This window comes from Papaver somniferum, chromosome 1 (assembly GCF_003573695.1).
Source record: "Papaver somniferum cultivar HN1 chromosome 1, ASM357369v1, whole genome shotgun sequence".
NCBI lineage: Eukaryota > Viridiplantae > Streptophyta > Magnoliopsida > Ranunculales > Papaveraceae > Papaver > Papaver somniferum.
This window is the reverse complement of record NC_039358.1, coordinates 218467301-218483405: the sequence shown is the minus strand read 5'-3', so window position 1 is coordinate 218483405 and position 16105 is coordinate 218467301. Positions and strand designations below refer to the sequence as shown.

General features: G+C 36.3%; 2 protein-coding genes and 1 long non-coding RNA gene across 4 annotated transcripts; all 3 read right to left on the bottom strand.

The window, feature by feature from the left end:
• Positions 1 to 8695: 8695 nt before the first annotated feature.
• On the bottom strand, positions 8696 to 10550 carry LOC113316156 (factor of DNA methylation 3-like). 2 transcript variants are annotated; one of them, XM_026564377.1, is made up of 5 exons: positions 10311 to 10550; positions 10060 to 10215; positions 9749 to 9961; positions 9330 to 9593; positions 8696 to 9202 (listed from the first exon to the last, which is right to left on the bottom strand). In XM_026564377.1, the coding sequence occupies exons 1-5, from the start codon at positions 10341 to 10343 to the stop codon at positions 8933 to 8935; spliced, it is 936 nt and encodes a 311-aa protein (XP_026420162.1). In that variant the 5' UTR covers positions 10344 to 10550; the 3' UTR covers positions 8696 to 8932. The 2 variants fall into 2 exon arrangements, with proteins under 2 accessions (XP_026420162.1, XP_026420165.1); XM_026564380.1 differs by having other exon boundaries at positions 10060 to 10212; positions 10311 to 10527.
• A 626-nt stretch (positions 10551 to 11176) lies between these two features.
• On the bottom strand, positions 11177 to 12207 carry LOC113337063. The gene is made up of 3 exons (XR_003354094.1): positions 11707 to 12207; positions 11404 to 11568; positions 11177 to 11311 (listed from the first exon to the last, which is right to left on the bottom strand). It is a non-coding gene; the product is annotated as an uncharacterized LOC113337063 (long non-coding RNA).
• Positions 12208 to 13530: 1323 nt separating this feature from the next.
• On the bottom strand, positions 13531 to 15751 carry LOC113337055 (60S ribosomal protein L30). The gene is made up of 5 exons (XM_026582749.1): positions 15590 to 15751; positions 15369 to 15474; positions 15182 to 15283; positions 13905 to 13973; positions 13531 to 13811 (listed from the first exon to the last, which is right to left on the bottom strand). The coding sequence occupies exons 1-5, from the start codon at positions 15608 to 15610 to the stop codon at positions 13771 to 13773; spliced, it is 339 nt and encodes a 112-aa protein (XP_026438534.1). The 5' UTR covers positions 15611 to 15751; the 3' UTR covers positions 13531 to 13770.
• Between the last annotated feature and the right edge of the window lie 354 nt (positions 15752 to 16105).

The window sequence follows — 16105 nt, the reverse complement described above, 5'->3', positions numbered from 1 at the left end:
CAATTTTTTTTGTTGGAGTTTTTGTGCTTGGATAGTGACACCTTTGGTGTTGTAACTCGCGGACTAATAATAATATGACTAATTTATTGATATTTCTTTTTCGTCATATGCGAAGTTAATGAGTTTATGGTCGTGTGATCAAGTCCCAACACATGCGTATTTTTTCGCACAAATATTTCTTTGATTATTTCGCACAGTAGAGAGTTGATGATATTTTTGTTACGCGAAATTTATACAGAAGTGCCTCTCACACAGTTGGAATATGATTACTTCGCAAGAACTTTGATTACTTCGTAAGAGAGGCTTAGCACAGTTGGTATGGTGCGAGAAAATCCAAGAAGCAGGTCAAGGGTTCAAGTCTCACTTCTCACACTTCTTTTTGCTGCGCGAAATTCATACATTTCAAGGCATTTATTCACTTCTTTGACAACAACAGCGACTCACATGAAAGATAAGTACCACTTCCTTGAACATTTTACTTTATACTAAGAACGAATAAAAAGATTTTTGACTTAATTTACAAAAAGCGATTCAATCGCACGATTACAAAGATTTCAAGATCTCAAAGATTATAAAGATTACTAAGATTTCAAGATTACAAAGACTTCAAAATTACAAACATTGCGAGATTTCAAAATTACAGAAAACTGAGAAAATTCAATTTATATGTTTCTCTAGAATATTTATTTTGCAGAGAATAAAAAGATTTTTGATTTGATTTACAAAATGCGAAACAATCGTAGAATTACAAAGATTTGACAATTACAAAGATTTCAGAATTATAATGTATTATAACTTCTGTTGAATATTTACTTTGCTTCAAATGATATGACATTATGAGAATGAAAGAGTGGATGAAAGAAATGAAAGAATAAAAGAACAAAGAAACGCGAAAATTTTGCAAGAGACAATCTAAGATCCATAAAAATCTAAGATTAGAATGGGGTGAACCTTTATGGCGTACACCCTAGTTCGCGAATAAAATTTCGCAAGAGGAAAATGTAAGACCTAAAGTACGTCATAGAAGGGGGTACCTGTAGCATGACTCAGGGAAAAGGTTACACCGCCCCTGGAACCTGAATCATGGAGATTTGGGGTCAATAAAGCTCATCCGGAAGAGGCACCTTGGATTCTCAGCTTAAGCATATGACTTAGGTTGGGCGACTAAGGTAATAAGGACTCTCCCAAGGAGTGCGGAATCTGATCAAGGCGCCGAGGTACACGGTTGAGTCAAGAGTGCCAGGGGCGTCTGGAGCGTACCTTGCCATTCTTGACAAGTCTTGGCTTATACTGCACTTGGCCCGAAGAAAACCCCACATAGGGTGCAGTCTCGTAACCATAAGCCCTATAGGTAAAAGGGACAAGAGGCTGCGAAAACAACTGGTTGTTGTTAAGACCGGATGGGAGGATCTAACCTTGTATGGTAGAAGTACGCCTCCTTGAAGGGGAAACCAGGGGGAGATAAGGGCGGCACCCTCCATTAGGGAGCTGATAAGTGTCTTAAGACGCAAATGTCATGAGGCTTTTTACTCGCAAGGGTATTAAGGCTTGTCATATTTGTGCGACAATCCTGAAGAGGAAATAATACTAGAGAAAAAGATAAGACGGGATCAATGGGTCATTACATGAAAATGTGAAGACGTCCTGCGATTTCGTCGCAAGACGACAATGTCATGGGGCTTTATTTTCGCAAGAATATTTAGGCCTGTCATATTGTCGCAACAATCCTGAAGAGGCAATAATACAAAAGAAAAAGTTAAGGCAAGATCAATGGGTTTTTGCATGAAAGTGCAAAGACGTCCTGCGATTTTGTCGCAATGACAAGAGGTGGCAAAATAAGACTTTTAACTAGGAAGGCAAAATAAGACCACATAAGAAAATGAGTAAGCAAGTAAGCTTGCGAGAATGATTATATGTAAGCAAACAAGCTTGCGAATATGTACATGGAAATGAAACTGAGGCAGTGAAAATGCCGCAGACTTGATATTATGACCATACTGTTATGAGATACTAATAGTGCAGGAAAGAGGAAAGATGAAAAACAAGTAAGAACTTGTGAAGAACAATAACTACACGAAGAAGAATGCATACACTAAAGAAAAATCCAGAGAAATGGAGAATGGAGGCAATTTAAAGCTACATCAATTTTAGACGGAAAAATGAGCTAAGTAACATAAACATTGACTATACATTGCAATAGATAAGCATTCTCATCATACAAGCATCACACTCGCATCATCAAAGCATCGCATAAGCATTTCATGGCATAAGCATCGCATAAACATTTCATAACATAAGCATTAGATTCGCATAATTATTTTACAAAACTTTACGGAATAATATCGCAGAACTATTCAGAATTTCGCATAACTATTCAGAATTTCGCAGGATTATTCAGAATTTCACAGGATTATTCATAATTTCGCATAGTGTGTCCGAATTTTGCAGAATGTGATTATTTCGCAGAATATGATTCTTCCGAATGATGTGATTATCTCGCTCAATCATTTCGCACAATTATAAGCAACTTGAAGAGATTATACTATCGCATGAGCACAAAACATGAGACAGAGGCAAGATAAGAATGAAGAAACAATTCGCACATTCAACATTTTCTCAAAGATTCTACCCTCATAGATAAAGAATAGAGACAACTATGGATTACCAAGAAAACATTCTATGTTCTTTATCTCCTCGGAAAGAATTATTTCCAAAGTGGACGTTCACTAATGAACAACAAGAATCCTCACCAAAAATGGAATAATAATTTCGCACGAATATAGGCAATACTTATTATTCTCATTCAAGGACAGATACTTCTTATATTTCGAGGATTGAGTACTTCTTATATTTCTTCAAGGATACTTCATACTTCGCATACTTCAAGGGTTGATACTTCTTATTTACTTCGCAACGCTCCGGAACTTCACAAAAGAATAGAGGCAAGTACGTACTTTTCAAGTCCAGTATTCTTTCGCTCGTTCCTTCATCAACAAAAATCAAAGACTACTCCAACAACACGTATCTCGCTCCAACAACTACAACAACGGATTTTTTCCTGAAGATCGCTCTTCAAGCAATATTCAAGAAAAAAAGGCAAGATGTAGGATCCAAATATCGCACAAGTATTTGTAAGTGTGCGAGATTCATAAAAGGCTATGCTATAATATCGCACGGAGGATAGGAAATAAAAGGAAATAAAAGGAAATATGAGATGTCATCCACTAGGTAGCATCCTATATAAAGAGAAAGGTAGGAGAGAGAAAAATGTAACTTGTATTATTATTATCTTCTTATTCTTTCTCAAAAACCAGAGAGAGAGAGCTCCAAATACTCATTAATGGAGTCTCAATGTAATTCATATGTAATTCAATGATCATAGTGAAACCTAACCCCGTGGATGTAGATCAAATTGATCGAACCACGTAAATCTTGTGTCTTATTTTCTATTTTCATTATCTTTATCTTTATTGTCATATCAAATAAGCTTAGATTTAGAAATTATAATCATGATAATACAAGGGGTGTGTTGTAGGACTTCCTGCAACTACAAGAAGAAAGGTATATACATACCCGAATTAGAATTTTACGAGCTTCTTCTAACTCATCATTCTGCTGACATATTCTGATAATTAAGACTTGTTTAAGATCTTCCAGACTCTCAATATCTTCTCTTAGTTCAGCTATTTTTTCATTCAATATCTCCTTTTTAATTTCTAATTCAGCTTTTGATAGCCTTGGGGACTTGGATCTATCTGCAGCCACTACAGTCCTAGATCTCTTCTTCTTCTACAACAGATCAAGCAAACAATGAAATGAAAAATCTCTAAGAAAATAACCATATAAAAAGAGAGTTCAGAAAATTACCTCATCCAAGCACATGCTACCATTAGTTGTCATTCTTGTGCTCTTCTTCCTTTTCTTCAAACACTTGTAACTGAACTGGAGAGGAGAGTAGTATGTGGTCTGAAACTTGAATAAATTTCTCTGGAGAAAAAAAAAAAAAAAGTAAAAGAGATTTCCAGAGTGAAAGTGTGTGTTGATGCTTTAATGAATATGGTAGTGCCCCTTGCTGTTTTGTCCGTTCAGGAGGTTGTGCCTACCACAATTTGGTTTCCATTTTGTAACTTGCTTCCAGTGAACTTTAAGAATCACCAGCTTTTCCTCTTTCCTTGAAACAGAAAAAGTTTGAAGTGTGTGAAGTGTAGACACCCACTCACTGTAGGAGAAGTAAATGAATTTGGTGTAGACTGAAATAATGTACACAATTTTGGAGGGGTGAGACAAAAGCACCACCGGACAAAACCAAGTAGCTAAGAAAGTTACAAGCACAGGCAAGAAGAAAATTTGAAGCTGGTGGTCAACAGATGCAGATTTTCTGGTGCACAAACACATACAATCTCATCAATAAGCTGCTATAATTTTAAAGAGAAAATGGGCTATATAGTCAAAAATGGGTGTTTTCTGGGCCAAATGGACAGGTAGAGATTTTGTCTGGGTCAAATGACCAAAAGAATCTTTTGATTGAAATGGACACAACTACCCTGCCAGGTCCACCAAAACCTTAACTCGTTCTTCTTCTCTCTTCAACAAAACCACCAACGCCTTCATCTTCTTCCACCTCCGTTAATCCCATCTCCACTACCAGAAACACCAAATATCACCATCGACAGACATCAAATTTCTCCACCACCAACATCGACACCACCACCACCATCTCTACTACCAGAAAACACCAACGCCGTCGACAACATCGTGTTTATCCATCTCTATAACCAGATCTATCAGCACCACCATCGACAATACTACAACCACCACCATCAACATCTACAACAACTACAACCAACACCACCACCTTCCTCCACCACCGCAAACATCAACATTATCGTCAACATTGATATCACAACCACCACAAAAACACCGGCAACCCTAATTAAATGGAGAGTTCTCAAATTCATTCAAACCAAAATTAGGGTTTTCTCTTCCAACCAAAATTAGAGTTCTCAAATTCATTCACTGGTAAGTTTCTCGATCCTAATTTTTTTTCAAGATTTTATTAACCGAACTCATCAATTTCACAGGAATTGATGTTAACTACCTTAATTTTCAAAAATGAATCATTTTTATGAGTGAAATTTCATTCTGTTTTTTTCTTCTTGTGTAAACACGGATGAAACTGGTGTTTAGGCGTTACCTGCCTTAATTCTCCTGATTTTCCTTCCACAATGACAGTGATGATGAAATTAGCGAATTAGTTTGTTTTGAAATTGATTTCATCAAAGTAACATGAAAATTGGTTTCATCTGTTCTGGATTGACCTGAAATTGTTTTTATCCATGTTACACTAGGATGAAACCAGTATCATCCTGTTTTGGATTGACCTGAAATTGGTTTCATTCATGTTATACTAGGATGAAACTGGTTTCATCTAGTTATAGTCTGTGATATAATTGTGTTTTAAATTGTTTTTATCCATGTTATACTAGGATGAAACCAGTATCATCCTGTTTTGGATTGACCTGAAATTGGTTTCATCCATGTTATACTAGGATGAAACTGGTTTCATCTAGTTATAGTCTGTGATATAATTGTGTTTTCGTCAAAATACTCACGATGAAATCAATTTCATATAAATCACTCATTGATATAGCTTTATTTCGTGAAAATACTCAGGATGAAACCAATTTCATCTAGTAGTAGAATGTAATATAACTTTTTTAAGGTATTACTTTCAATAGAAGAGAAGAAGATATTACTAAGGCTGTAAAAGACGGTTTCATAATCGTCATTATCATGAAGTGTGTTTCTGGTTTAGTTTCTAATACATTTATTTTTGTTTTAGTCTAACCTGACTACTCTACTAGCTCGATATGATGAGATATTGACTTGTGCAATATGATGCAAGGAAGGAAATATTAATGCAACACTTACTTTAAAGTAAAAAGGATAATCTGTCTTCAGGACTCGTGTTATGACTAAACCCAGGATTAGCTTATGTGAATAATGTCGTGGTTGCTTGGGAGGTAAATGATTTGTAGTTTTTATTGATCGTTTCCGTGATTTTGTTTGCCTTATCTTGTCTTTGTTACCTTAATGTTCTAGTGGTTTTGATAATTGAATGATTTGTTTTTCCATTGCGTGGTTAGCTCTAAGCCTCTAGTTTTCACCGATGATAGTAGCCATCTTGGTGTTTAAAGACGCAGAATTGCATCGGTCACTGAGAGTTTTAACTTACTTTTCTCATTATGCATTGTGGAGCACTTTTGGTTCTCTATCTATATGTGATACATGGCAGTTTGTATATTCTGGATTATCTTCGCTTATTATATTGATTTCGTTAGCCTGAAGTTGTTTGTCGAGATTATGGAGCTTCTCCGGTAAAATTTGACTTTTTGTGTGCTGCATAGTTTTGAATGAGTATTGATCTGCTTGTCTGTGGTAGATTGTTGTTTGAGATATGGCAGTATTTGCATCATGATTTCTCCTACTATAGATTTTGTTAGGTGTTCTGTCTTGCTTCCATCTTCATTAATTTTATTCCCTTTTGTTGTTAGCAAACAAATTCATAGAAAGTAATTGATCATATGGTTGTTGTACATGCTGAGATCCATTGATCATGTGACTAATTTTGTCGTCCAACTGACATATTGTCATTCGTTATGCAAGAAATGCAATCTGGAGTGCTCATCTGAACTTATACGAAGGAGTAGTTGTTATTCTCGACTTTCAGGACGGTGTAAAACATGGTAATATCTTTTACATATTGCTGACCTGCATCTTATCTTGTCGTCGAATTCCTTGATTGGAGTTTGTCTCTTCTGAGTTGTGAAGTTGTTTTACGACAAAACAGACTCATATTGATGCAACATCATAGCCTCTGTTTTTGTAGGGTGAGTCCGGAAAATACATGTGTGCTTCAGCAATGCTGATGCAACATCATAGCCTCTGTTTTTGTAGGGTGAGTCCGGAAAAATCTAATCCTCCAACTGCTTTGTCAATGTGCGAACCCGGTAAAATATAATCCTCCAACTGGTTTGTCTAATGGAGCAAGCACTATGTACAACTGTCGACAATATGCGTAGGTGTTGGACTTATTGGTTTGTATGTTTATGCGCACTTTAGAGATGCTGAGGGTCAGGATGTGATTTTTTTTTTTTGATAACATTTTCCGTTTCACTCAGGTAGGTGTTGTCGGCACTTGTTTAAACTGCTCTGATTTTTTTTTCCAGATTATCTGAACTTCCTGTTCCAGGCTAATTTTGAGGTGTCTGCTTTGCTTGGTCGTAGCCTAAAAAGTGGTATTTTAGGTGTTCAAGCTAAGAAGCACGCACAACTGGTGGAGTTTTGGTTGTTGTTAGACTAAAAAGGGGTATTTTATGTGATTGATATTTTTTTTTTTTTTTTCCTGGGTCAAATATCCATTTTGGCTAAATGAACAGTATTTTTCTGTTTAATGTCCATATAAACAGTATCTAAATCTAGCAGTCCGTTTCACCCATGAAATATTTGTGTTGACCAATTTTGTGAATTTTAAAAGGCTAACTAAAGGGCTCTGCACTCAGGTACTTGAGATAGTGGTTGTGATACAAATTTCGTTTTTCTGTCGCTTGAAATAATACAACTGTGAAAATCTGCAAGTGGAAGAAGCCCCTTAAAATTTGAGTTTTGCCTTCTTTCTCTCCTCAAGAACACTGATATTGTGCAGTTTGCAGAAGCTTTTTCAAGCATAGCCATTCTCTTATTTATCTCGATCCTCTTCTTTGAATCTTTTGTTTCACTGACAATTTCTGCAAGGCATTTGCTTTTCTTATAACTATAGCTCAACTTCAGTTCTTCATAACAAGACCCTCCAAACACAAAAATTTTGTTGACTCTGCTTGACCTTCTTCCATCACAAGACTCAAAAAACAAAGTTAACATGTATGGTAGTTTTCAATGTACACAGCAAAAAACAACTACTTGAAAACATAAGAATGTTTAAAAAGAAGTGGAGCAGATCCCTAAAGTGTATTTTTGGGTAATGTTAGTAACGGTATGCTAGACAACCCGCTATAAAGCTTCTGCAAATTGTCAAAGCATTCATCATACTTTCCTCTGCTAGACCAGAAGGTTGGAGGCAAACCTCAATATATGCCTCAATCAGAGACGACGAGTTGTCTGTGGATCATATTACATTCCATCACTGTGAACTTGAATAATAAGAGACTCGAATTGGACATTTTGATGCTAGAGTAACTAGGAAGTTCAATATGACGCATGCACAAATTCCTTAAACTAGGACCACTAATTTCAACAACTTGTTGATAATATATATGACAACCTATCATTACAAAAATTTCAAGAATCGAACAACCAATAAGAAGTTTCTGAAGTGCACCATCTCCTGAGAATCTAACTACTTCAAGATGAAGCTTTTTCAGCTTATTCAAAAAAAATAGAAGTAGGGAGCATAACAAGTGGGCAATTTTGCAGCTTCAATTTCAAGGCAATTAAGAAATCACTACTGAACATACACAAAGGTAACATTATGGCATGAGGTTAGCTTCATTGCCCTGGCATTATGCCAAAGATCAAGATCTGAGTTCTTTCAACTTACTGTTAAACCAAAAATCAATCCAGTGATTAAGGACAGAACAAATCGGTCTCAGTATCTCTAAACCTTTTTCCTAATGTACTGATAGTAAACTTAAGCCCCTGAAATCCAATAAATATGATATATAAACTGAGCTTGAAATCAGTCAAATCAACTTAAATATGGTTTTCCCCAAGAAACCAAGAAACTAAAATCGAATCCCTACATGAACATAAAACTACCAACTGGTTCAAATAACAAGCTTAACTATTAATTTGATCTAGCAAACACACAACTGATTCAAACTCTAAGAGATTTGAAGCAAAAGAGAGTTACTGTAATGGGAAGACTTTCTTGCAGCTAAGCTTTCTTTCCTGTTTTTTCCAGATTTCTTCCCGTGGGATAGTTGGCAGGATGATACATTCTCAAGCGATCAGCAAGTTCCTCAACTCCTTCACTCACAGTAGCTCTCCTGTTCTCCTCAAAGTTCCAAAGCTCCTGAACTGGATATCTGCCGTTTGGGTTATACTCATTGAGCTCCATAAGTGCATTCACAACTGTAGAATATGCTTCCTCCCCCCATGCATTCTTCAAACCTTTCAATAATTTATCCTCCTCATCGAGCAACTCCTGCAGCCAACAAACATCCATACACATGAATAATTCTCAAGTTATTTGTCCCAATATATGTTCAGAATATGACCAAGCGGTTGTTAACAACGATTCTGAGAGTCGATTGAGAAGTTGGTGGCACTACCTGATGTTTGCCATCAACAAGGGCAACTTTAAATGGATGCCAAAGGGGGTCTTTGAGCATTTGCTCCCAAAAGTTGCAAAGCAGGACAGATTGATCGGAAAATCGATCCTCTGAAGATGAGCTACAAATGTCTTTTAATGCATCACAAAATGGCTTTGAATGTAATTCTCCCATTCTCTTAATCCCAACGAGACACTGAGAATTTGATGAACTTTCTCCAATTTCCTGCAATTCAGTGGCAGTGCATGAACTTTCTCCAATTTCCTGCAATTCAGTGGCAGTGCATATATATATTAAAAAAAAACAAAGTCTGCTGGCTATATTTCGACAAAACTCCACATGATTAGCACCTTAACTAAGATCATTATAAGCTGGATTTTAAACTGAGAACAAGAAAGACTTGGTTAAGATCTTTATACTTGAATTAGTACTTTCCGAGCTTCTTGTAACTCATCATTGTGCTGAAGTTCTTGGACAGTTAAGACTTGGTTAAGATCTTCCAGACTCTCAACACTTCCTGTTAATTCATCTACCTGTTCTTTCAATATCTCCACTTCCGTTCCTAATTCAGCTTTCTCATCAACCTGTTTCTCTAATTTCCTAACCCTTGCTTGAAGCTTCTCTATCTCACCCTGATCAGAGAAATAAAATAGAGAGAACAAATAAGGCTTGAGTGAGGAGAATTATGTCTCTTGTAAAGGGTTTAAAAATGGGTTCTTAAAACATATACCTTCAGTTCCTCAACCAGCTGATCTTGGGCAGGAGGAGCAGCATTTTGCAACTCCTCTTCATCTGATAGCCTTGAGGAGTTGGATCTATCTGCCTCTTCTCTTGATCTGGTAGTTCTATCAGCAACCACTACCACCCTAGATCTCTTCTTCTTCTTCTACAACAGATCAAGCAAACAATGAAATGGGAAAGATCTTAAAAACAAAATGAAATTAAATAGACCCTGAAACAAAAGAGAGTTAAGAAAATTACCTCATCCAAGCACATGCTATCATTAGTTGCCATTCTTGTGCAATACTAGTAATCCAAGGAAATTTGAATTTCCTTTTCTTCTTCAAACACTTATAACTGAACCGGAGAGGAGAGTAGTATGTGGTCTGAAACTTGAAGAAAATTCTCTAGAGGAAAAAAAAAATTAAAAAAAAAAAAGGAAAAGATATTTCCAGAGTGAAAGTGTGTTGATCACTGACACTTTTAAAGCCTAGTGCCCCATATTGAACTGCCCATCACAAATTGGTTTCCATTTTTGTAACTAGCTTGCTGTAGACTTTAAGAATCACCAGCTTTTCATCTTTCCTAAAAACAGAAAAAGTTAATAAGTGTGAAGTGTACACCCACTATAAGAGAAGTAAATGAATTAGGTCCACATCTGTATGTAGTAAAACTGTTGAAGTAAATGTAGTAAAACTGTTAAAAGTAAAAGGAACAAGTGAATAATGCAAGTCCAGGCTGAAATAATGCACACAGTATGGAGGGTGAGACAATAGCAACACTGGACAAAAACCAATTAGCTAAGGGAACCATGAGCAAAATTGCAGAATTCAATTCAGAATGGTGTATTTTGAATATCTGCAAGGTGTCTTTTATTTTAGGGGTTAATTGAGATTTGGTACTTAAGCTTTGTTGCGCAGACAAGGGTATGTTCTCTCTTTTTGTTGCTGTTCTGTTCTTGCTGACTGTCTTTCTTACCTCTACAACACTGATATGGTGCAGCTTGCAGAAGCTTTTTCAAGCATAGACATCGTCAATTTAATCTCCATTCTCTTCTTTGAATCGTTCATTTCAATGACGGTTAGTTTTTGGAAGGCATTGGCTTTTCTTAAAATTAGTTTCAAGAACTCGAGCTCAACTTCAATTCCCCGAAAGGAGCTAATCTTTACTTCCTTGAGGTGATTGAGAACAAGAGTCTCCAGACATAAAAACTCTGTTGACACTGCTTGACCTTCTTCCTTCGGAACAACACCAATACATGGCTGCAACAAAGTTAACAATATGACAATTAGTTCTCGTTGGTAAGTGCTGAGTACATAACAGAATTAATAATTCAAGCGGCAGCCTTTCTTACCAGGTCCACCAGATCAATGACAAGAGATTCTAGACTAGGCGCGCTTTGCAGCAAGTATGCAATCACTTGAAAATAATCTCTCTGTCTAAGTGATGTGAGCATCAATTTGTTTAGATTTTCAAAGCTTGGCAGTGAATCCAAGAAATCTAGAGCATTTGAGAGTATCTGGATAAACATAGAAGATAATCACCATAAGTAACAAACTACAACCACGGCGCAAACTATACAAACAAAGCGCTATGTGCAACAAAAAAACAACTACTCTAAAACATAAGAATTTTTAAAAAGCAGTGGAGCACATACCTCAAGTGTACTTCTGGGTAATGTTAGTGACCGTATGCTAGCCAACCCGCTAAAAAGCTCACGCACAATGTCAAAGCATTCATTGTACCTTTTTTATGCTGCAACTACCACCTGGTTGGAGGAGAACCTCGATATATGCATCCATCAGAGAGGACAATCTGTCTATGGAGTTGTTCTTCATATTACATTCCATCACTGTGTAGTTGAATACTAAGAGATTCAGATTGGAGATTTTGATTCTAGAGTCGCTGCGAAGATAAATATGACGCATAGTAAAATTCCTTAGACTAGGAACACTAATGTCAACAACTTTTTCATTGTAAATATGGCAGCCTACCATTACCAAAGTTTCAAGAATTGGACAACCAACAAGAAGTTTCTGAACTGCATCATCTCCCGAGAATCTAACCCCTTCGAGATGAAGTATTTTCAGCTTATTCAAACAAATTGAAGTAGGTAACATAAAAAGTTCACAATTCTGCAGCTTCAATTTCAAGGAAACTAAAGAATCACTATTGAACATGCACAAAGGTAACGTTATGGGATAACGTATCTTTTCTGCACTTTCATTACGCCGAAGATCAAGATCTAGTTCTTTCAAATTCTTATTACCCAAAACATCAATCCATTGGTTAACAAGAGACATATCACAATGAGACCAACTGAGACGGAACCTGTCAACATCATATGCACCATCCTGCAATAACCTCATAACCTTACTCACAAAATTCTCAAATTTCGGGTTCTGAATTTTTTTCTTATTCTTGACTCTATGCATCTTGAAAAGATCTTCATCGAAGTCTAGTCTAGGGATAATTGTCCATAATTCTCTAAAACTTTTGGATAAAACACTTGTTTGCAGAAGATATTTTGTAGGAAGGTAAGATAGAATGTTTAGCATAATACTTTCAGGTAAGAATGGAATCCGATCATTCCCACTCGCAGTACTCTCTATATCATGCAAAACCTTTAAGCGTTTAATGGGAGTAGGTGATGATCTTAATTCTTCCATTTTATGCAACACAGAATTCTGCAAGGGTCTGTAAACAAGGTTATTAATCCAATGGAATCTATAATTTATCAATCAAGAAAACAACAGAAAATTAAACCATTAGAAAAGGAGATCCTGACATACCAGTAGTGCTGCTGCTGCGTTAAAGTTTGAACTGCTGTCTCTGCAACAGATAAAGGACTAGGGTAGAAGGTCCAAGCTAGATTCACACGCTTTACCCTTGACCGAGTTGCACATGAATTTAGTTTTCCGGGTTATCTCGGAAGATTCCTGCCAGGTTGAGAAGAAATCTCATTCTCAAAGACATGGCAATAACCATTTCGGAATTACCAAATTTGGTGACTTTTTCTTAGGTCTAAGAAAGACACTTTCCAGTTTTAAATAGGATTAGACGACTTAGAATTGGAAGTCCACTTTCTTCTTGTTGAGTTGCTGCGGAGTTCTTAAAACAGCCCTCCAGGATTAGGCCGTTTGTGGATCTGAAATGGCGTCAACCATGCAAAGGTATAAACACCAATGTCACTGATTGCCAAATTTGAGACCCTCCAGCAGTAATCCCTACCAAAATCAGAAGCTTTTCTGAAATTAAGAGACAGCAACACTAGAAGTTTAACAGATCATAAACTTGGACAGATAACTTGCATTGCTCAAAGTTGCAAGAAAAAACAAGTCCTTGTTCATGGAAACATTGATCCAGCAAAATCAAGCACACTGTCAGGCGTTAAAGCAACTGAAAACTACCAATGACTGGATAAATGACACCAACACTTTTGAAGCAGTGACAGTAGGAAATACTGTGGAGACTTCTAGGATGAAATAGCGAATTAAAACACAAGTCATACGGCATTCATAAAGTGCAAAGGCATACTATCATCTCCCAAAATAAGTATTAATGTGTTCTTCCATCATTACAAGTTTGAAACAAACCTAAAAAAGGTTAATTGAATTCAACTAAAACTCAACTTAAACTAAATAGAGTAGAGATACAAAAAGAGACAACCGAACAAGCAAAATCATAATCTAGTGACTCATACACTAGGTCTTTCTGCCCTTTACTGGTCACCAGGAAGGGTTTTGATGATGTCAGAATCACCTGGAAAAACAGAATGGGAAAGGAAGTGTCAGGCAAAAGAAGAAAATCAAGTAAACATATGGAGTTGAATAAACAGGGGATGTTCTGTCTTACCTGGATCAATGATGCTAAGGCATGAAACACGGTAGTATCGTCCACAAGCTGTTCCCAAGTCAACATTGTCTGCAACAAACAAGAAGATACAAATTTAACACCAGCTTCAAAGATCTAATATAATAATAACCTCAAGACAACTATAATGGCACAAATAAAAATGATAACTTCAGGAAACTCAAGGACACAGTTTTTATCAGTAATTTGTAAGTTGCATATCACAATAGAAATCTGTTAGGAAGGAACATCTACTTTACTAAAACACTACATGTACATCTGAAGGTGACCCAAACTACCTCAAAAGGGATCGAGCATGGAGCCAAAAAACTTTCAAATATGAAAACTCGGAAGGAAAAAAAAGCAACAAAACTAGAAAAACTTCAGTAGATCAGTAGATTATGATGCGTGGACCCGACAATAACCAAGCCCATACACCTTGAGAATGGAGGCAACATGTATCCCTGCTAATTGCTAAAACAGGATAGTTACAGGGCGAAAGAAATCTTAACCTTAAGTGACTGATGGCAAATGCAAATAAGGCTTTATTCTGCTAATTTGTGACTTTTTAAACCTAAACTATTTAAATGTAACTATCTACCATACTTGATTACTGCATAAAGTTAAGCTTTCTTGCTAATTTCTCCACAACCTTATCAACTGAAGGTTTTTAGTAGCATTGTTCTTCACAAACACAGAAGAAATAGACAACGAGCCGACTAACAATCGAACACCAAACAATCAAAACAAGAACAAACACAAAATAAAGGGTACACTGCTACCTTAAACACTAGAGTAAGATCAAAATAGACTAGTTACTTCCACTGAAACATACAGTGTACACATTCTATTTCTGCTTTACAATGGGTCTCAAAAAAGTACCATAATGATGAAGATAGTGAACACTGTATGAATCTTAAAATTGTTAACCATAGAGATACGAGTTCAACAGTTGATTATTACAAGTTTGATTTGCTTTTCTATGCATTGAGGATCGTGTATACAACTGTAATCTCAAAAGTACAGAACAAAATAGTCTCCCCAACTTCACAATGATGGCCAGAAATAAATCAATATTTCTTCTATTCAAGATTACAAGACAGAAAGAACAAGATATTCATTAACTATAACCTAACCAAATGAAGGTTTTCTATAGCCAGAATTGTACATCACAAATACATAACACAAAATAGGCAAACACCAGATAAACAATCTAGCTCAACTAAGACCAAACAGTCACACAAAGAAATACAATGGAAAGATCAAAATAGACTACTTACTTCCATTGAAGTGGTGAACTCCAACCTTAGCAAGCATAGCATAGTACTCAATCTCAGATTTCCTTAAAGGAGGACAATTGTTTGAGATGATAATGAGCTTTGCTGCAACAATATCACTATAAAATCAGCAAAAATCCTCAAAAAATAATTAAAAATCATAGAATAAAGGGATTACTATGATGATTACATTTGGAGCTTCTGAGAGTCCTAAGAACTGTTTTGTAACCAAGGGTGTATTTCCCACTCTTCATCACAAGAGCAAGTCTGTTGTTAATACTCTCATGAGTCTTCTTCTGCAAAAAAAAATACCCCAAAACCAGATTTGATTAGATATCAAAATCTATCAAATCCTGAAACATAATAGAAAAATCTAAAGGGGGATGAGTGAATGACTATTGACTTCTGTACCATTTTCTTAACGGCCACCATTTTTGCTGATTAGTTGCAGAGAAACGGAGGAGAAGAGATTTAGATCGATGGTTAGTTTTCTGGCGACGGCAGTGAGAGAAAACCTAGAATAGAAGAAGAAGATGAAAGAAATATAAGGGGGGATAGATTTAGGGTTTATGTAGATTCAGAGTTGGGCGTTAATATTGACATGGGCTACTTAGAATTTCAATCGTAAAATGATGGGCCTAGCTATTACTGGCTGTCACTTAAAGGGTGTCCACTAGTGTCCAAACTCCAAAATCCGTTTGAATTCGCATCCGAAATATCAAATGGGAAACTTAGGCGCAGGCCCCAAAAAAATAATATTCTCATTGTCAGGTCCACAATTAATTTTAGTTACGGTGACATCCATAATTATTTCCGTGACACCCATAATTATATGAAATTATTAAAAATGTTTGAATGACGGATTATGCATCTGCATGACGGGTTATGCATCAGGGGTATAATTGGCAACGCAACTTGGATATAACA

Excerpts from the sequence above, each read along its gene's own strand:
- LOC113316156 (XM_026564377.1), bottom strand. The coding sequence starts at position 10,343 with ATGGCAACTAATGATAGCATGTGCTTGGATGAG. Across the intron at positions 9,594-9,748 it reads CTCGGAAAGTACTAATTCAA|GAAATTGGAGAAAGTTCATG; the intron begins GTATAAAGATCT and ends ACTGAATTGCAG. Across the intron at positions 9,203-9,329 it reads TTGTTGATGGCAAACATCAG|GAGTTGCTCGATGAGGAGGA; the intron begins GTAGTGCCACCA and ends TGTTGGCTGCAG.
- LOC113337055 (XM_026582749.1), bottom strand. The coding sequence starts at position 15,610 with ATGGTGGCCGTTAAGAAAATG. Across the intron at positions 15,475-15,589 it reads TGGTGGCCGTTAAGAAAATG|AAGAAGACTCATGAGAGTAT; the intron begins GTACAGAAGTCA and ends TTTTTTTTGCAG. Across the intron at positions 15,284-15,368 it reads GACTCTCAGAAGCTCCAAAT|CAAAGCTCATTATCATCTCA; the intron begins GTAATCATCATA and ends ATATTGTTGCAG.